This window comes from Pongo abelii, chromosome 14, assembly GCF_028885655.2.
Source record: "Pongo abelii isolate AG06213 chromosome 14, NHGRI_mPonAbe1-v2.0_pri, whole genome shotgun sequence".
Classification (NCBI taxonomy): Eukaryota; Metazoa; Chordata; class Mammalia; order Primates; family Hominidae; genus Pongo; species Pongo abelii.
In genome coordinates, this window is record NC_071999.2 from 46560271 (window position 1) to 46582081 (window position 21811).

At 39.6% G+C, this 21811-nt stretch overlaps 1 protein-coding gene across 1 annotated transcript in view; it reads right to left on the minus strand.

The window, feature by feature from the left end:
* Positions 1–520: 520 nt before the first annotated feature.
* VWA8 (von Willebrand factor A domain containing 8) overlaps positions 521–21811 on the minus strand; it is a 398456-nt gene continuing 377165 nt past the window's right edge. The window contains exons 41-45 of the mRNA XM_024230913.3: positions 21007–21132; positions 17877–18035; positions 6491–6589; positions 4152–4390; positions 521–2002 (exon numbers count right to left, since the gene is read on the minus strand). Coding sequence (XP_024086681.3) covers positions 1894–2002; positions 4152–4390; positions 6491–6589; positions 17877–18035; positions 21007–21132 — 732 coding nt within the window. The 3' untranslated portion in view covers positions 521–1893. The remainder of the gene's footprint in view (positions 2003–4151; positions 4391–6490; positions 6590–17876; positions 18036–21006; positions 21133–21811) is intronic.

Consider the following 21811-nt stretch of genomic DNA (forward strand, 5'->3'; position numbering starts at 1 on the left):
AGTGTGACAAGTACATTTGTGAGATGCAGCAAGAGGCGTGGGACTGCAAGGGACGCACAGGCATTAAGGGGCCTGGAGGCTGGAGGCCCAGCTTTGCCCCTGCCTGGCTGTGAGCATGGCCTATTTTCTTGAACTTCTCTAAGCCTCAGTTTATTTACCTGTAAAATGAGGATGTTAATGGTACCATGAATAGTTAGTGAAAGGTCTAGTAACAGGAATCTTGGGAAAGTGACTTAAGTTCTCTGAGCCTCACTTTCTGTATCTGCAAAATAAGGTCAAAAATACCCCTGTTACATGCATTGTTGTGAGGATGAATGAAATAATGTATGCAATCACTTAGCATATACCTGGTTCACAGTAAATAATCAGTAAATGCTAGCTGCTGTTGTGGCGACTGTTGGAATACAATTATATTTTTAAAGATACATATTGGATTGAAATTGTTTGCATCATTGAATGGTTCAATACATGGAGCAGGTGTCTCACTAGAGGAACAAGAAAGCCATGCAAACTCACCGGGTAGTGCCATGCTGGAAATCAGATTGCTTTTATTTATTTGATAGTTAATGATAGGGAGAGGGGGTGATAGAACAAATGGGTATTATCTTTTCTTCTTTCCTATAATTAATTAAAATGAAATTGAAATTATGGACCTGTACAATTTCAATATATATGGATGGATAGGATAATATTATTAATAATAGCTTTTCCAACTTAAGACCAGTTTTTTCAACTCACTGGTGCCCTAAAGTTTCTGATTTTGCTATCAGTAGTGAAGAGGAGTTTTTAAATTATATGGTTAAAGAGAGAATGACTTTTGCTGAAGCATCTGATTTTAAACAAAGTGATATTGAGCCTGTTGATAAAATAAAGGTCAGCCCAAGAGTGTGTGGGAATAAGGTACATTTTGAAAGAAAAAAGAATGAGTCTTTAAAAAAAGTTGTTTTCTTTCTTTTTGTTACAGCTAAAAATCTCCAATCACCATTCACTTCAAATATACCACCTTGATTTTACTTTTTTTACTTTGCTTTAGGTAATTTTTATATGAATATTCTCAATAAATAATTTTCTTGTAAGCATTTATTGTTTTGAGCATTACAGTTTGGACCCCAAAATGGAGTACTGTGAATTTTTTGAGATGCTAGAAGAACAGAAGAAACAGTAAACTTTTAAGGCAAGACGTCTTTCTCCTCCCACTCTAGCAGCAAGGAGAAGAGGACATTTGCTCTTTAAGAGCCTTTTAAAAGTCACGTGGAAAGGCAAGCACTCCAAGGATTTTTTGATTCCTTTTGGCTTTGGCCAAGAAAATGAAATTATTGAGAACAGCCAGCCTTTCATAAAATATTGCTGTTGGAGGGACTTTTTGGTGGGTGAAATATTATAAAATCATTGTTTTCTGGTCAATACAGAGCAGGGAGAAAATAAAAATAATTGCTGGATAGGAGCATTTTGGTGGGTTTTGCACAGACTTGCATCTTGTGTCAGAATGTGACATCAAAGGCTCAGTTTGATGGGGTCGCTTTTCTAAGGTGACCAGATGACGTGTTAAGGCAAAAGCAAAGTATTTTCTCCAGCTCAGGTTTTTGGAAATAGACCAAACACATAGTTCTCAAAACCACCTTCCTTTAACCCCAACCTTTGATAAAGTGCAGGTCAACTAGCTTGCCCTAATGACTTCTAAACTCATCAATGGAGTATCTTTCCATGTTCAAGTCTCCTTCTGGCTGCTTTTCTGAATTCTCATTACTGAGCAAATGTAGGAAGACCCAGGAATGCCGGAATCATCCAGTCACTGCATGGGTTCACTTCATCCGTATCTTCTTTTTTTCAGAATACTCTTTATTCTTGTCTTATTTCAGATCTCGGTATCATCAGGGTGACGAAGGGCACTTCTTAGACACTCAACAACATGGTGGAGGTGAAGATCTGTTGTAAAATCTGAGGGATATCCTTGGTATCCATGGCAATGAAAGACCGACCAGCTGGTAAAGTTCTCTGAAGCCTGCCAGGATGGAAAGGGAAAGGAAGTTACCACTGTAAATGGGGCTCCCTTCCACCTCCTGCCCTGGCAAACCACAGCCTCCTAATGGTTTCTTAGGAAAGGAAGTTTTTACTTTCTAATACCTTGCTCTCTGCCTACCATTGAATTAGTTGTCATTAAACAATGAAAGGCTTGGAAGAGCAACAAGGAAAGACACAGCAAAAGCAGGGAACTGAAAGAAAGGTCTTTTCAGTGATAAAGTCAGCGAATTTGAAAAGAAAAAATTTTCTTTCTTTCTTTACTACTGTTTCTTGGTATTTCATATTCTTTTGGTATAACAGAGCCATAGGGATTCATATGGAATCAGCTCACCTCCTGGGTCTAGCAAATATGTTGACCTCACACTGTATTTCTAAGTGCTTTTCCTTCCTTAGAAAACAGGCCTCTAAAAACACTGCCCAGCCAAACCCTGAGTGGTTCTTTCTCTCTTTCTTTGCCTCTCTCTCTTTTTTTTGGTCCACATCACACAATGTGAAATGTGATCTGGATTGTCCAATTACTGCTTCAATGACACTGAGGTTATATAGGCTTATGAAATTTTTTCCAACTCATTTTTAAGTAAATTTTAAAAAACTTATAATGGGTTTTGATTTGAATTATCCTTAAAAATAACATGTCATTGAAGTTACGATACTTTTTTAAATACTAATTTATCATTTGGAACAAAAGGCCATTTTGAAGGCAACAAAACTGTAAGACACAGTTCTCTTCAAAAGAACGCCTCCTTTCACTGTGCCAGTGAAGTCTGGCTTTGGAATGACATTTAATAAAATTCAACCATCCTGTGTAGCCTGGTAAGCCAGCTAATTCTGCAACATATCTTTTGCCAGTGGATGTTGGACCATTTCCCTAGGAAACCACAAGGGTATTATTGTGCTTTCTTAAGTATTCAAACAGGATCTGTTCACTAGAAAGACAAAATAGCCATTTCATCTCAACTAGTATTTGTTGAGCTTGTTGTCTGCCTAATACTGGGCTGATGCTGAGGAAAACCTGGGTGGAAAAGGCATAGTTTGTGTTTGAGGATGTGGAGGTTCTAAAAGATGCAAGGTGCTAACTTGTAAAAACTAAGAAGAATGCAAAGTCATGTCATAAAATGACTATAACTACATGATATTAAGTCTGTTCTCAACCTCACTCTGCAACCTTGCAGCAAGGCAAAGGGAATAGAAAGAGAAAAAGCTGCTAGCATTTTGGATATTAAAACAACTCCAGTCACAGAGTATGACAAGTAAAAGGGGTGGAATAACAAAAAGGTAGGCCCTTTATGCTTTAGGCAGGGATTTTTTTTTTTTTTTTAAGATTACTTTCACTGGTGTTTTGTGTTTCTTACAGGTATTTTAAACACAGAAAAACCATGAGCTCTGTTTGTAATTCAAAAAGATAAATGTTAGTGTGTTCAAGTTATGAAAGTGTTTCCAGATCTCTCCTTTCAAATCATACCCGCTGGTATTTATTGTCTGATCATAAGATTCTCTATTGAATATTTAGTATATTCAGTGTAGTATCTAACTATATGTATATTGTCTTACGTTGTTGCCAAGTGTTTCACCTGCCTTGTCTCTCCAGCAGTAAGAAGGGATACATGTGAGTGTGTCTATATATATACAGGCATGCATATATGTAGGCGATGTCTCTATGGGGATATAATACATATGTGTGTATATATATGTCTAATATGTATAGACATTCATACACACACACACACACACACACTATCTCCTATGCTAAGGAAAATAGTAGATGTTCACGATTTTTAATATGATTTGAACACAAAATGATTAGCCTGAGCTTAGGAGCTTGATATAAAGTGCCAAATGTCTAAAATACTACCCAATTTATTAGTGACAAATCAATTTGTCAATGATTTATTAGTGGCTTAAATATAAACTAAAAAATAATTGATTTAAAATTATTATTGTTCATCTAAACAAAAGCTAGAACATATCCCCTCAACTAGATTATAAACCCCTTGGGCTAGCAACTCTAGTTTCTGTTTTTCCTCCATCTGCCTCACTGTCCCTCATGGTGCTAAGCCTGTAAAACAGCATGTGTTAGCTACTCAGTGTCTCTGTACCTGCCCTTTTCTGTATGCTCAGATGACACTTACCTGGTTGCTTGATCACCTAAAGAGCCAATAAAAATGGCAAAAGCATTTACTTGAGGGTCTCTTGTGAGGATTTGAGCAAACTTAGCAGGATGTATTCCATATCGTGACAGATTTGCATCACTCAAGACTATGACAAAGTACTCATCAGCTTCTTCTTTGACAATTTCCTTGATGGCATGTTCTGTCCCTTCTAACGTGTGGTCCCCACTCATGCAGAACTGAGAGTGGGCATGCATTGTCTGGAGGTAAGAGAAGTTGCACAAAAGCCATGGTGAGAAACTTCTTTTTTAACAAATATGATTATTTTTCTATTGACCATGAGCATGCATACATACCAATTATTACCCATGAGTAGTACGTTCTAAATTAGTTCTATTTAATTTGCATATTTGAGTGACAACAGTATACAGTGATATTTGTACCTGGCATAGAATTTCATTAGATATAGGATATCATTCCAAAACTATCACAGTGGGCACTTAGTTTTAAGTGGAAGTTTGCACTTCCACTGAAAGTGAGAAAATATAAGAAAATATAAAACTTGGTATCACATTGGAGGATGCAGATGACACAGGAGGAAAATAAGGAATGAGTTGAGTTTCCAATAAACAAAGGTATAATACTAAAAACATTGTACTCACATCAATAACGATGGAGGAAATTGACTTAAAATTGTGATGTGCATTTTTCTATTGCAGGCTTAAGTGTGTGAAATCAATTATACATAAAATTGGGGACAGAGAGCACTCTAAAAGCAGTCATTCTGCTCACCAGTGATATGATTGTATATCTAGAAAACCCTAAAATCTGATAAATGAATTCAGTAAAGTCTCAGGTTACAAAATCAATATACACAAATCAGTAACACTGCTAAATGCCAACAATGACCAAGCTGAGAATCAAATCAAGAACTCAATCTCTTTTACAATAGCTGCACACACACAAAACCCTAGGAATATACTTAACCAAAGAGGTGAAAGAGCTCTACAAGGAAAACTACAAAACACTGATGAAAGAAATCACAGATGACACAAACAAACAGAAACACATCCAATGCTCATAGATGAGGAGAATCAATATTGTGGAAATGACCATACTGCCCAAAGCAATCAACAGGTTCAATGTAATTCCTATCAAAATACCATCATTATTTTTCAAAGAACTAGAAAAAACAATCCTAAAATTCACGTGGAACCAAAAAAGAGCCCAGATAGCCAAAGCAATACTAAGCAAAAGCAACAAATCTGAAGGCATCACATTACAGGGCTTTAAATTATACTAAGGCTATAGTTACCAAAACAGCATGGTACTGGTATAAAAATAGGCATGTAGACCAATGAGACAGAATAGAGAACCCAGAAATAAAGCCAAATATGTGGATGTGGTGAAAAGGGAACATTTACACTGCTGGTGGGAATGTAAATTAGTACAACCACTATGGAAAACAGTATGGAAAGTCCTTAAAGAACTAAAGTAGGTCTACCACTCAATCCAGTAATCCCATTAATAGGTATCTACCCAAAGGAAAAGAAGTCATTATATTAATATGAAAAAGACACATGCACACACGTTTATAGAAGCACAATTAGCAATTGCAATGCTATGGAACCAACTTAAGTGTCCGTCAACCAATGAGTGATAAAGAAAATGTATATATACACCATGGAATACTACTCAGCCATAAAACTGAATAAAATAATGGCATTTGCAGCAACTTGGATGGAGCTGGAGGCCATTATTCTAAGGGAAATAACTCAGGAATGGAAAACCAAATACTGTATGTTCTTACTTACAGGTGGGAGCTAAGCTATGAGGACACAAAGACATAAGAGTGATATAATGGACTTTGGGGACTAAGGTGGGGGAGTTTCTCAGGGGGGTGAGGGATAAAAGACTACATATTGGGTACAGTGTACACTGCTCGGGTGATGGGTACACTATCTCAAAATTCACCACTAAAGAACTCATCCATATAACTAAAAACCACCCGTACCCCAAAAACTATTGAAATAAACAAATTTTAAAAGGGGTCATTCTTTTCCTTCTACTGCACATGTAGGGGCTGAGAAGAACCATATAGGACATACAAGGGGGCCCAGGTTGTAGAATCCCAATCTAAATCCAAGTGTCCTAAAAATATGTAGGGGACAAATTTTAAATTTTATATGGTGGAGGAAAGGATTTTAGGCATGATGGGTGTTTTCTCAGTTCAATACTTGAATGTCTGTGAAACAGTTTTTTTCTTTCCTGTGTATCTGCTGCTGCTTCAATGAATCCTTTTAGTCTTTACCTAATCTGATAGAAGCTTTCATAATACAGAGGTAATAAAATATATTTACCTTCAGAATTTCTAGTCTTTGCTTATTGTCCTTGGGGATTTTGTTAATTGGAACCAGGCCAATGTTGTAGCCATCTCCAGAGTGTCCAACGATGTCATACTACATGCAAGAGAACCAGAAAGTTATAAACTTTTCTCCACAAAAAAACAGTCATTAGATCTTTAATGTTCAACTCTTTGGATCCAAAGTTGCTCAACATATGGCCATAAAGAAATGCAGTGAGACAGATGTGTGTTTAATTCTCTAATCTCACTATGTACATGAGAAACTTCTGTCTACTGAGAAAGGCTAGAGCTGGGAGTCAAGTGCAACCCTTTCACAGAGTCTGGAAAAAAAGTCTGGGGTCTGAGGTAAACTATAATTGGGGTGAGGTAGTTCCCTCCAACTTTGAGTTGCACATACTCTAGGTGTTGTAGAGCAATGCAGTTATTTCTTTTCATGTATGTTCCTTTTAAAATGGTGAGTTATTTGAAGGTGAGGCCACAGCTTATTTCTCTTTGAATTTCTAGAATCTAAGAGAGTGCCTAGCATGTTTATTGCACAAATGCTGTAAGAGAGTTTGCAATCAAGTTGGGGCAATAAGAAGCTTTTCCCTTGCATGTGGGCTACATTCTTCTACAAATATGCTGTTTGAAGCTGGAATGCATTTTTCCCCCTCAACAATCATGGGATAAATGGTGGTTAGTCCATGCTAGCTGACAAACAACAATCCATAACATAACTGAAACTGTTTTAAATGGAACGAAACAAAAAAAATTTGGTTGAAAATGTTATTATGCAAAAATAGGAAGTGAGAAGAAGGGTTTCCTGGGGAAGATGAGTTCCATTATAGATATGCTGAACTTGTGTCCTGGGGGAGAGATGTGGCTAGGGGTGAAGACCTAACAGTTATCCCCAGGAGGGAATAAATGGAGGCCCATATATGATGTCTAAATATGTAAAAGATATACATCAGGCTACCAACTGTTAAATAAAACATGTTCTGTCCTCCCACTTTGATAAAATATACGTTATAATAACCTGGAAAGCCAGGGCCAAATTTCAAATACTTGGGTTCCTGGAAGTTCTGTGCTAGAACATGGTCACATGGGCAGTAATGGCCCCTGGCCCATAGCCCATGCCCTTCTCTTTTCATAGCTAGCTCTGTCCCACCCCATGAGGTACCTCAAATGCATGTGTGTGGACACCCAGTGCTGACATCCACACTCCATCACTCCATCATAAACAACAGTTACTCCCTGCCCACCTCTCAGACCTTGGGGTTCTCACACAATTGGCCAGTCTGTCCTAGGAAGATGGACTTAGGAAAGAGGCCCACGCAGGACTTGGAAGTAGGCCTGGGGTCATTTGATGAGGATAGTTGGGGATCCCAGGTACCAGGAGCATGATCTAGAAACAGGCTTTAAAGGCCCTTTGGCCCCATAGACACCTCACCTCATGGGAGGGTCATGGTCAGAGGAGGGCCAGAGTGGGGCCATGGATGGGGGTGAGATGGTGGGAGATTATTCTGTGCCTGGTTTAAATATAAAAGAATAGCGAAGGAAATTTATCAATGCATTAAAAAGGTTGACAGTAAATGATTTCTAATGATGTAACACATTCCATATAAGAAAAAAAAATCATTCTTAGTATAGTTTGCTATCAATAGAGTGAAAAGGTACCAAATAAAAACTGAAACTAAAAGCAGCTCAGTTCAGCTGTTAGAAATTGCTCACGATAGGAAACTTCTGGCTTCAGCATAGGCTTGACTAAGGTCATCCATGGGTTCAGTGGTAGGATTGGCACAGATGTGGAGAGAGCTTGCATAATCCTTCCATGGAAGCACACTCCAGGGAGGCCCCGACTGATTTGACAACGGTCATAGCAGGAACTGTTTGTAGTCAAGAGGGGAAAGTTCTCCTGAGAAGGTGCCAGGCAGGTTGCTTTCATTATGGGCTGGTGAAGTAATCTGTTAAACAGGATCTCACACATGAGGGAATAAGATCAGTTCCCTGACATGGAACTAGGTTTCTTATATTGGGCTGAGGTAAGAGGGCTATGAATGTGTTTGACTTTTCCCTCCCTTTTAACTGATGGCTAGAGTTCTTTCTAATTAGATGACAGTGAATGAGACTATAGAAATCTTTGATCATATGGTCTGTCACAGGGTCAATGTAACTGGTCAAAGAGCAGTCAACAAATACAGTTTTTAGCTGGTCTTTATTAAAACAAGATACTGGCTGATTAAAACGTTCAGAAATATTTTAGCAACCATCCATCTATCATTTGATTGTGTGACTGATATATCTATCTACCATTTAAATATATGCCCAGGAGAAAAAAAATATACTATACTTTTCTAGGCAAATGAGACAAAGAAAGGTGGATTGTATGCTTCTTTTTCTTCCTTCTTCCCTCTTCCCTTTCTTTCTTCTTTTTTTCCCTTCCTTTTTCTTTCTCATCTCTTATTTGTGGTAAGGAAAGACCAGCCTTTGTCTGTGCCTGGTGAGTACTGCAAAGGCTTGAGAAGACACCTAAGCGACAGGATGGAGCTTATAAAATAGTTTGCAGGCCCTGGTTTCTCATCTTCCAGATGGGTTTGAGGATTATTCTGTGCCCAAAGTCAATAAAACGCTTGGGAGGAATCTAAAGTACATCCAAATGTGGACCATACCCTGGCGTTACTGCAGATTATATTAAGCTTCCATTACCAGCAATACTCCTCCATCAAAATTATCTAGTATCTGCTATCCAAGGATTCCAACATGGTTTACCAACAGTGATTTGCTAATCCTGAAAATTGTGGGTTAATGGAAAAGACGCATACTCTCATTCATTTCCATTTTCTAACTCCTAAATCTGCCATTCACCTGATCTGGTTTCTGCGATGATTGTGAAATCCAACTTGACAGGGCCTTGAGCATGCTTCCATGGAGGAGCCACAGGAGTCAATAAACAAGATCCTCACTGTCATTATCAAACCGCCTAACATTTAGAACAGAATTTTTTCTGAGCTCAAAATTTTTATGATCATGATTTCTGCACTTTTCAGAGCATTCCTGAAAACCCTGTGCAGTCTCACGTTTAGCATTTAACATAAATATTAAGCCACAGTAGTAAAGAAAAGCCTCAACTGCAGAGGACCAATTTAAATACTTTTTTGCTTTAGAAATCTGTTTAAATGCCCCTTTGTTATATTTTCTTTTGGAAGTGTTGTTCATTTAGAGAAGAGTATAACAAACAAAAACAAATGCTGAAATTTTGGTCAAAGATGTGGTTTATCATCAAATAAGAATGATTTATAATGTTTAGAATGCATAGGACAAAGTGCTATTAGCAATTTTATGAATAAGATTTATGTGTAAATTTCTATTAGGACGGACAACCATTTGCTGGCTTTAGGAGATGCTATGCTTTATTATGCAGCCACATTGTAAGTAGGTATGAGACAATCATCTAAGGCTATTTATTAAAACTACTAGGTGTAAAATTCTCATGTCCTTCTAGAAATATAAATACACCATTCTCAGATGGTGCCACTAACTACGGGCTACACAGGATCAGAAGATAAATATGTGATTTAAAAAGTCAAGAGAATTGCTAGCGGAACCCTAGTGTTAGTTACGTAATAACCTATAGCATTAGCTGGCTGACCTTTCTTCATATCATGTAAGTCAACGTGAAAAGAATAACGTACTGAAAGGTCAAGGATTTTAGGCTCTGACGTTAACAAGCTTTTTGACTTAGAGAAAAATCACTTAACCTCTCTAAACCTTGTTTCTACCTTGTAAACAATGATGGCTTAGAAAGTCTCTAACACTGTATGCTTGTAAATCACTTAACCTCTCTGACAACATGGGGTAATATCTGTCTTGCCACCTCCCAGGGTCATTGAAAGGATAGGACAATACACTTATTGACTTTATAGTTTGTTACACTTTACAAAGGGCTTCCATATATCTCATCTCATTTTGATTTTCTCTACAAGCTTTGGGGTGTTATCCTTATGTCACAAATGCAGAAATTGATTCTTAGAGAGACTAACAGATTTCCTTAAGGGTGTTGGTCAAACCCCATGTTTTCTGACACTAAATCCATTTTGGTTGTTTTTATTTTTTGGTTTTCTTTTGAGACAGGGTCTTGCTCATTGGCCAGACTGGAATGCACTGGTACGATCACAGCTCACTGCAGCCTCAACCTCCCGGGCTCAAGTAATCCTCTCATTTCAGCCTCCTGAGTAGCTGGGACCACAGGCATGCACCGCCACACCTGGCTAATTTTTGTATTTTTTTTTGTAGAGACAAGGTCTTGCTACATTGCACATGCTGGTTTTGAACTCCTGGGCTCAAGCAATAAACCCACCTTGGCCTCCCAAAGTGCTGGAATTATAGCCATGAACCACTGTGCCCGGCCCAGTGTTTTTACTACAGAGAAATAACTACTTCCCCAGCTACGCTCCCCTCCCATCTCTACTCGTTTTTGAATGGTTGGGTTGGCCAATATTTCTACATCCACAATTGAATCAATTCGAATTCTTGTTTGAATGGACTCAGAAAAGTATGTACGACCTCCTTTGGTCCAATCTCCATGTAGCAATAAGAATTTATTCACAGCCTAAACTAATAGGATGACTGGTCTCCATTTCTAAACCTGTGAAACATTCCTGAGGTACTGGAAAGAGGTTAATTACAGATACTGAATTAAGTTCTTGATAGAAGAAATTTCCCTGGCAGGTGCTGTTTTGTGAGTCATATGTTTCCACTTCCTCCTGGGAGTTAACTCAGCCTTTCTGATCAAGGTATCTTTGAGAAAAGTTTGTCTATTATACCTCCCTTGGATGGTGAGGTGCCAAGGGTAGGAGAAGACAGAGTACCTTACATAAATGATACACTTGCTCCTGAATTACAGTTTAAAAAAACCAAATTGAACAGAGATAAAACGGCTATAAGAAACAGGGATGAAACATCAACTAAGAGCCTTGAAGTGGAAGTCAGAAATGCTGGCTTTGCACTGTAATGGTGTGACCTTGGGCAAAGCATTGAACCTCTTTGAATCTTCGTTTTCTCTTCTGTAAAACAAAAAGGTTGGTGAAAATAATTTCCAAGGCCATTCCTACCCCCCAAATTCTATATAAACTTAATGGTATATTTAAGAATTGTAATGAAAAAGCCTGCTTCTCTTAGTTTTAGGAACACCTAATGCCTTGTTTTCTTCTGTCAAGGGAGGAGTGAGTCATCTAAATCCGAGGGTCAATGGCACCTTTTCCAGAAAGAAAGCCCTCAGAGCCTGTAAGAAATAATAATCCAGTACATAATCCCTAACACAATGGCTAATTCTTCCTTTCCTTTAAAAATTTGTTAGCAGTGGAACCCTTCCTTCAAATGAAATACTGCACAAAAGCCCAGCTTATGAAACATCATGCATTATCTATACATGTGAAATTGTTGTAGTTGAATTGGGGATGGAGGGGGATGGGGCAAAAAGTGCTGCCTACTCACTGCCCTCCTCCACCGCCAAACATCCTTCAAAGGTTCTTGTTACACTGTTAGAAAACCACTGCCCTAGAATATGGTTTATAGGCCTTCACAGAAACAATAAGTTTCTTTTTTTTTTTTCCAAGTGCAACTTCTGAATAATGAAATAAATCTCTTTTCTGGTCCCACTATTTGAGTGCTTAGTGGAGAAATAGTTACCTAACTTTGGTATTATTGAGTACTTTGAAAAAAAATTAAGCCATTAAGAGCCTTTGAAAAGGAGGTCTATTTCAAGATTACAGTGAAAACATTCCCAGGAGCTTGGAGAAAGCATGAGGAACAAATTGGAATGAAGGTTAAGGAAAAAAATGCTTCTTGATGAAAAGACAACGGTTCACACAAACAGTACTATTCTACTTTTCACTTTAATTTGAAGCACTACATGAACAATAAGAATGATGCTGACTACAAGAGTAGAGGAGCTTATGCTGATTATAAGCAAATGACGTTGCGCTAGTCTTCAGTGACCTACTGTGAATGCTATTCCCGGGAATAGCTGAATTCAGTTGGTGGAGCAATTATGAGAAACTTTAAACACTCCAAATGGCTTAGAGATGTGTCTTGCCACTGAATTACCTTTCCTTCTCAGTAATTCTTGCTCTAGGGTCCCTGTGGTTTAGCACAGGTCATGATAATGTGGAATAAAAAATAGAGGCTGACTCCAAATGAGCCTCTGGGATCTAGACTGTAATGACCCACGGCTCAGGAGCTGTGCTCAAGCCAAGCAAAATACAAAGCAGACGCCAAGAGAGATGGGGAGAGTCCAGATCACAGACCAGGCCAGCGGCTTCTGAAGGTTTCAAAGCAAATACAGACTAGACACCTTTACAACTGAGGGATACCTGCAGGAAGACAACATTAAGAACTGTCTGGAACTGGGGCTGGGGAGTCTCAGATCACACTGCTGAATTCCTAATGACCCCACGTGTGATGCCATTCTGGGCTATGGAATATACATTTTTCTCTAGGAGCTCCTCAAACTGTCTTCTGTTCATGCACAATTTTCTATTTTCTGAGTAAATTAAATCCTTTTGTTAGTTATTCCTATTCCCTTTATGCCTTTCACAAATGAGAAAATGAAAGTATTCAGTTGAATATGATCATATGATCATATAACATAACGATACAGAACAGAATGCATGGTACATAGCCACTGAATGTATGTGCATCAAATATCTCTGAGAAGAGACCGATAATTCCACTAATAGTGGTTGAACTGGAGAGAGGAGCTGGGAGCTGAGAGGGGGCGGGTGGTGGCTTACTCTTCACTCTTCCTCCTTTTATACCTCTTACACTTTGTGCTGTGTGCACCAATCACCTATATACCCCCAAACATTTATAGTCAGCCCTTTGCATATGCAGATGTGGAACCCATGGAGAGGAAGGCCAGCTGGAAGATTTCAGCATCCACAGGTTTTAGTATCTGAGAGGGATCCTGGATCCAATCCCTCATAGATACAAAGGGACAACTGTAATTATAAATAGAAATAACTCTTACAGAATGTAAGGAGCTCCATCTTACCTCTTTCCTGCCCTGCACATTGGCCTGGGGAGCCCTAGCAGAGATTGGGTGGCTTGTGGGTACTTAAATCTCAGACACATTGCCAGGGGTGGCAGGAAGATGATACAAAGTCCCATATGGAGAGAAGGCCTGTTAGGAGTTTTGGAAATACAGGGGATATCGGGACAAGTTAAATGGCAGCATGAGAAAGCAACCAGAAAATCCAGTATAAGAAACAGTCTAGGGCCAGGTGCGGTGGCTCATGCCTGTAATCCCAGCACTTTGGGAGGCCAAGGCGGGCCAGCCTGGCCAATATGGTGAAACCACTGTCTCTACTCAAAATACAAAAATTAGCTGGGCGTGGTGGCACACGCCTGTAGTCCTAGCTACTCGGGAGGCTGAGACAGAAGAATCGCTTGAACCTGGGAGGCAGAGGCTGCAGTGAGTTGAGATCACGCCACTGCACTCTAGCCTGGGTGACAGAGCAAGCCTCCATCTCAAAACAAAAACAAAAACAAAAACAAAAACAAAAACAAAAACAAAAACAAAAGACAACTGGCCTGGACCCTCATGAGAGGGACATGAAAGTGACTGTCATGAAAAGCAAAAAAATGCAGTGGTAGGGGAGGTGGCTGTTCCAGACTAAAAGAGGCAAAGTAAGGTGTGAACTTTGGATCCTAGGTGGACAGCAGGGAGAGGGGACAATTATAAAAGGTACTTTTGAGACAACTGATAAAATTGAATTTGAGTCGGATATTATAAGACAGTATGGGATTACTGATAATTTTCTTAGGTGTGATAATGGTATTGAAGTTGTATTAGAGAATGTCCTTACTCTTAGGAGACATATAATGAAGTATTTAGAGGTAAAGCATTATGCTGCTTATAATTTACTTTCAAATGATTTGGGGGCGGGGGTAGAGAGAGTACTGTAAATATTTGGAAAGAAACAAAGCAAGTGAGGCAAAACGGTAACAATTAGTGAACCTAAGTGAGGGAACATGGGTTTTACTTTTCTTTCAATCTTTTTTGTAGGTTTAAAATTTTTCAAATTAGAAAGTTGGGAAATAAAGGAGAAAGTTTAAAAATGAAACCAAACAAAAAAAGGGAAAACAAATAAGAGTCCTGGGCTCTATGCTACTATCTCCTGCTAGTCTTCCAACTTTGGGGAAAATCCACCTGTGTCTGGGCCTGGGCTTTCTGTCTGTGGAATGAGGATGGTGGAGTAAATGGCCTCCGAGGTGACCCCAGTTCTAAAGTCTGTGGACACAATGAGGAGTTTGCAGGAACAGGACTCATATGCCTTGCTGGGTCCACCTTGTCCCTCCAGACACTCACCCAGGTTTCAATTTTTCTGAAAGAGGCTCAAAGAGCTTGTTTTGTGATGTTTTAAGGTCTCTTCCTTTGGTTGGAAAGATTTTAATACACCGGTGTCTTAAGACTTTCTATGGTCTTAAATAATGTAACTGTAGTGAATGTGATGGGACTAAAACCATTAACGTGCTTCTTGTTAAGAATTTAATGGCATAAAAAATGTCTTCAAGGCCTGAAAAATTTATTTTATCTTGGTGTCTTGCTACAATTTCACTTGGATTTTTCAGTCAGATGTTAACTATGGTTGTCTTCTCAATAGATCTGTGGTTGTGCTGATAAAGACTGAGGAAATTCTTTATACTACTGTGGCAACTGAAGAGAGTATTAGCAAAACACTGTTTTAGGGATGATACCCACAGAGGCACATGTGAAGAAGCATGCTCTGCTCACACATTGCTCACTGAACCTTCTATCAGAATGAGTAGTTTTCATCATTTCCCTCACTGGGCTACCCAGCAGAGTGCTCTACTCTTAGGAAGTGCTCAGGTAATGTTTGTAATTTCGCAGAATTTAACTGACATCCAGCAGGTCATATGGCAACAGTTTGGTCTGTAACTGTCAATAAAAAAAAAAAAATGAAACAACATCTTGTGAAATGCTCATTTCCTTGATATTGTTCCTTTTTTGTGTGTGAAAGGTCTAGTTTCATTAATAGTTCTTCCATATTATAGACTTTTATAAGTGAGAACTGAATAAATGGAGATCTTTCTATACACTCGGCTGCATGAGATGCAATGAAATACTCAGCCTGCTGTGCGACAATGATACCACCTCCCTGGAGGCATCGGAATGGCACCCTGAACACTAGTAACTTTGCCACCTTCTTCCCTGTCTTATCCTTTACCGAGTCCTGGGGAGGGAGCTGTGTCAACCAATTTGTTGGTTAATTCCTAATGAATTTTCTTTCTAAAAACTTGGGAGAAGTAGTTTCACATGTCAGAGCAGCTCTGCCCTCAAAAATGTAGAAATCCTATTTCTAACAGGAGATTTTATTCAAGCTAACTACGAATCTGCCAATTTTAATGGTAGTATATTTGCTATGGTCTACATTGGGTTAAAAATCTCCCTATAGGGCCAGGTGCGGTGGCTCGCGCCTGTAATCCCAGCACTTTGGGAGGCTGAGATGGGCAGATCACGAGGTCAGGAGTTCGAGACCAGCCTGACCAACATGGTGAAACCCCGTCTCTACTAAAAATACAAAAATTAGCCAGGCGTGGTGGCGGGCACCTGTAATCCCAGCTACTCAGGAGGCTGAAGCAGGAGAATTGCTTGAACCCAGGAGGCAGAGGTTGCAGTGAGCTGAGATCGTGCCACTGCACTCCAGCCTGGGCGACAGAGCGAGACACTGTCTTAAAAAAAAAAAAAAGAAAAAGAAAAAGGAAAAAAAACCTCCATATAGCTCAAAGAGAGCCGAGGAACACTGAAATTCAAGATCCATAAAACAGGAGAAGGGACTGATCCAAATATTGGCAACACTCAAAGGTTTTAAAACATTAGGTAGGATATGGGTATTTATGCTGATACAATAGATGTCTAACAATTCTTTAGTCATCAATGGTCCAAGTGATTTAAGAACTATAATCTATCTCATACTAGAAAGGACCTAAAATATTTTAAAATAAACATTTTCTATAAACCCACAAAGCATTAAAAAAAATAAAAATCAAGGAAAACTTATACCTGAAGGGAGCAAGGGTGAAGAAAAGGAAAAAGCTGAACACCGGTCTGCAAGCCATGAGACATAACAAAGTTGTCATAACTGGTCTTTGATTTTGGCTCTGAGCTTCCTGGCAACTAAAACCAAGAGGGAATCTTAAGCAGCTCCATGGCTTTCACTAATCACAAGGGGAAACACATTTTAGTTCTTCAAGGGAAACAAAGCTACTCCCCACGGTGAAAGTCCATGTCTTATTTGTATTCGTATCCTGTACTTGGACAGAGCCCGGCAACGCACAGCATTCATTAGCTGAAGCTGCCCTTCTTCTTCCACTTAATTCTAAAAGGAATTCCTCATGTAGAGCTTCACACAAGGGGCTCTGGGAAATTCAGGGGGGCAGTATCCTTAATAATAGGCCTAAAGTACATGAAGTGATGGGCTTCATCAATCTGTTTCTTGTTGCGTACCTCATAACACAGAGACACAACTCAGGGAAGCAATCCTGGGGTGCATGTGGGATGTCAAGCCTAATAGCAATCTAACATCACCGATTTCTGTAGGACATGTTTGATCCGTAATAAAATCTAGTCTGTCTATGGACTGTGTGTCCTTCATGCATGTCTGCACTTGCATACAGCATTTCTCATGATTGAACTTTTGATAATAATTACATGGCATGTGACTGAATTCAAGGTTGTTTGCTCTGGTAAGGGCCAGAAGTGCAGGTGCTCTCTGTGGCTGATTAAGAGAGGATTAATAGGCTCATATCAAGCAGTAACACAGCAGCATTGGGGGTCCCTTCTCCATGCTCAGACTTCTGAAATGGAGGGTGTGCAGCAAACTAAGAATACCAAAATGGAAACAGTTGAAATGGAAAGCTGCTTTTCTCTTGGGATAATCATCGTCATTGTTAACTGGGGAGACACCAATGACTGTATAACCCTTGCCCATGTGGAAACGGAACGTGATACTGAAGCTTTCAGGGTGGACTCAAACTTTGGAAGACTGCTTGGCTAGTGATGGGGCAAGAGTGGGTGGGTATGGGGAACTGGGATAAGCACAGGAGGCTCTGAGGAGTCTGGGAACAGACTTTTGCTTCTAAGCAGCTCATTTTTTTCTAACATCATGGCTGCTGCATTTCTTCTGTAGTAATCAGATTTTAAATTATGGCGTTATTTTACAATTACTACTTCAGATAAAACAAAAGCTTCACTTTCTCTGTACTGACGAATGAGCCGGTGAGAGGATGAAGATTTTCATTCACTCTGGATGGAGTTTGAATCCACCTATCCATCATCGTGGTCAGTGATGCCTCTCATTATTCTTAGTTCATGTCATTACCTTGAACTTCTCCTCATAGTTCTCGAAGGCTTCCATGACCATACACACAGCCTCCATTGTGCGCTCGAGCCGGCCATCCATCCTGTTGAAACGGTACATGCTACCAGACACATCCACCACCAGGCGCAGACGCTTGGGTTTCTGTTGTGGGCTGCCAAGCTGAGGGAAGGAATAACAGAAAAGCCGTTTGTGAACTGGCAAACTTCCCCTGGTGGCTGTCTTGGGGATCTCATAGAAGCCCCAGCATGCCAGCCCCGAGATGGGCAGACCAGCCATAGGCTCAGCCCTGCACAAGGCTGTCCTAGCAGGTAGCAAGGCATCTATCGGTTGTATTGCGGTAAACAGAATTTCAGACTTGTGCTAATGGTTGGGGCCACGTGGAAAATATTTTCCTTTGGAATATAGTCTTTTCAAAGCTCACTCTAGTGAAGTTGACTTACCAAGGTTGATGCCTTAAAAATAATATGATGACTTAAAAATAATAATCTGGAATGACATGTCAGTTTCACTTCATGCCTCAGAGTCAGTAACTCTAGCAAGAGTTTGTGTTATTTTGGAGGGAAGCCCATATCAATTTTACTTGTATGTGTTGGGTAGTGACCTGAAAATTATTCTCCACATAGGCCACAAGTAATGTCAGATTCCTAAAACGAAGTTATGTGTTGGGGGTCTGGCAAAGAAATTAAAGAAAAGATTTTAAAAATGACTTTTGTGTTTACTAAGCTGCATATCTTCTCTTCCTTCCACATTACTGAATTAGTGCTTTTCTTTTCTTGGCAGTTTGAAAGCATAAAAGTGGCATCAAATTGCTATCTAGAAACAACTGTCAATTAAGATTACAAGATTGTTTTATTTTAGACCCATGACTGCCAATTTGCAGATTTAAAAAAAAAAGTTTGTTAGTTTTGCTGACAAGAAAAAAGAAGAAGGCTGCGTGCAGGGGCTCATGCCTGTAATCCCAGTGCTTTGAGAGGCCAAGGTGGGAGAACTGCTTAAGGCCAAGGGTTCAATACCAGCCTGGGCAACACAGCAAGAACTCATCTCTACAAAAAAATACACAAATCAGCTAGGGTGGTGCTATGTGCCTATATTCCCAGCTACTCAGCTGGGTAAGCTGAGAGGGTCACTTGAGCCCAATAGTTTGAGGCTGTAGTGAGCTATGATTGTGCCACTGCACTAAAGCCTGGGCAACAGAGCAAGACCCTGTCTCTAGAAAAAAAAAAAAAAAGAAAGAAGAAAAATTCCAGATTATTCTGTTATTAAATATTTGCTGTTATTAAATATAAAAAATAATGAGCAGAGTTAGTAATTTCAAGAACACACAGTGGGTATTGAGAGTGTAATGGTTTGAGGCAAATTCAACATATTTCTTAAAAACTTGTTAAGTCTGCCCAAATAAAGAACACTTATACATATGCTTCCATGACTACTCAAAATTTCAGATGTATCCAAACACATTTGTTGACCACAGTGATTCAGTAAAGAAAGCAGTTGTTGACTCATACCAATGACACAGAAATAAGAACTCCCCAAATCACCACCAGATCCTCTCTAAATAAATATTTAAAAGGAGTGACTCTCCCTTCCCCCTACCAGTCACTGCACCCCCAGCTCTCAGTGGCAACTCAGCAATTCTGGTTACCCAGGAATACAGGAGATCACAGAGCTCACCAAGAGACTCAATATTTCATCCTGTCACCATTTTGTTTTGCTATTACATTGCAAATATTTTAAATTTATGGCTGTCTAAAACTTTACATACTACAATTATAGTTACTTAAGGGAGACGTTCTTATTTTCTATATTTTTTTTCAGTTATATGATGGACACTGATCTTTAAAGTAAGAGAACAGTAGAAAATCACCAAGGTTGTTTTATTGTTTTCACTTGAAGGTTTCTCTAGGCTTAACAGACACACCAGGTGTCTTCAGTTTCCCCTCCAGGGCACCTGCTTTGTGTCCTGGGAGTTGATCTGTATGGACAATCCGTGTTGGGGCTCAGAAATCGATATCCTCTAAATATGGTGCTTGGACATGCTGAACTGAAGAAGCAGGATCAACGTCTCACTGACCTTCCTCCCTCTCCCCACAAAGCACTGGATAATTTGTTCTCTGAAGTTTCTTCAACTGTCTAAAGTTCAGAGCTCCAAAGAATAAAACCGTTACTCTGGGCCCTTCCCTGAGTTTTCATCAACTGAACTCATATCACAGGAAGAAAGGCTGAAGTCTGTCAACACACCTGGACAGACTTCGGTTACAAACCATTGCTCTGTGGGCCCAACAGACTCCGTCCCAGGCCACTGTTTGTTCTTCAGGCCCACTGAATTGCCCTAAAACCATTTACTACCCCCGTAAAATCATCTACACTTCTCCATCTCCTTTTCCCTTAAGAAGGGTACATAAGCATCTGTACCTCACTGTGTGGAGGGGGACTCACCCTTGGTTTCACCCCGGTGCACATTAATACATTTGTATGCCTCTTCTTCTATGAATGTGCCTTTTGTGAGGTGATTTTCAGAGAACCTTCAGAGGGCGAAGGGGAAGTTTTCCCTTGGCCCCTACAACCACATCAGCTGGCCTCTTGGCTGCTGGCTTCCAGTGGGTTCTGCTCATGGGAGGCACTGGTGGAAGTCAGGGGGTGAGGGTGGAGTATTTATTCCCTTGGCCCCCTCTCTGCTGTTGCCCATGGGTTGGCTCCCCTTCTGCTGAAGGCCACCACTCCATCAACTGCCTTCTCCAGGTTCCAGGAACTGCTCTCTCATTCTGCCCTTTTAGGCCTCAGGGTGAGTTAGATCCCTGCTGTTGCTATCCCTAGGTTACTGCACTGTTTATTTTTGATTTTCCTAAACCCCACCCTTATTTTTGTAAATAGTCTTTGTACTGACTGTTTCTTAAATTACCTAATTTGAGCATGCTTTATGTTTCTTGCTGGGACCTTGAGTTGAATAATAAATAGTATAATATTTATGGGGTTTTTCTTCTTCTTCTTCTTCTTTTTTTTTTTTAACATAATGCTTTCCTTGGTTACCATATTCAGGATTTGTGATATTTTGACACAACCCAAGAAAGCAAGTTTCTGTAAAGAGGGCTAGACTATGCAGAGCTGAGGCTAGCAGTTCACCATGACTTACTTGTGGCTCCAGCTCACCCCGACGTTTGTAGATGGCTTTCTCTCCAGTCAGCCCATCGATGATCTTGGCATCATCTAATTCTCCAGTAGCTTGATGTCTTAGCCATTGTCTTTCTTTACCTTTAGCCTACAAAAGACACACATACACACACAAAGCCTTAATTAGTTCTGCAGGGTCTCTGACATACTTTGTGCATGAATAACAGGAAACACACCTGGGATCTTTTCAGTAAGTGATGGTTCTGCATGAACACAGTCATATAAATGAAGTGGTTTCTGTTCTGCTGACAAATAAATGCCCTTTGTCCATTTTAATTCTTTCAACATATGGAACAATAAAACGAATGAAAGATGGTATGCAAATGAGTCCCTGGAGAGATGTCCAATATCTGGAAATATAATAATGGGGACACATTTCTTACAGATTTTCTGTCATGGTGCTTCTCAAAAGTTTATTAGTTAAAATAATCAGCTTGAATTTGTTAACATTGTCTGTAAGCCCCGAGAAAATGTGACCTTCAGAATTCTACCTTTTGGAAAAGAGTTTGTTACTCAAGTTCTCTGGGACTTAGAGTGCAAATGGAAATGGCTGAAAACAATAGTATGTGAACATTTTGTACCCCACAAGTCTTTCTGGTTGTCTATTTTCAGAAATCTTCTGGATTACTTTCTAAAAGTTTTTTCACATAATACTTTGCTAAAATAACTTACAATTATGCCAGATAGACTAATTTTATGGCAGTAAAATGATAAAGAATTATAGTATCCCAATCAAGGCATATGCTTATTACAGCCAACTACTATAT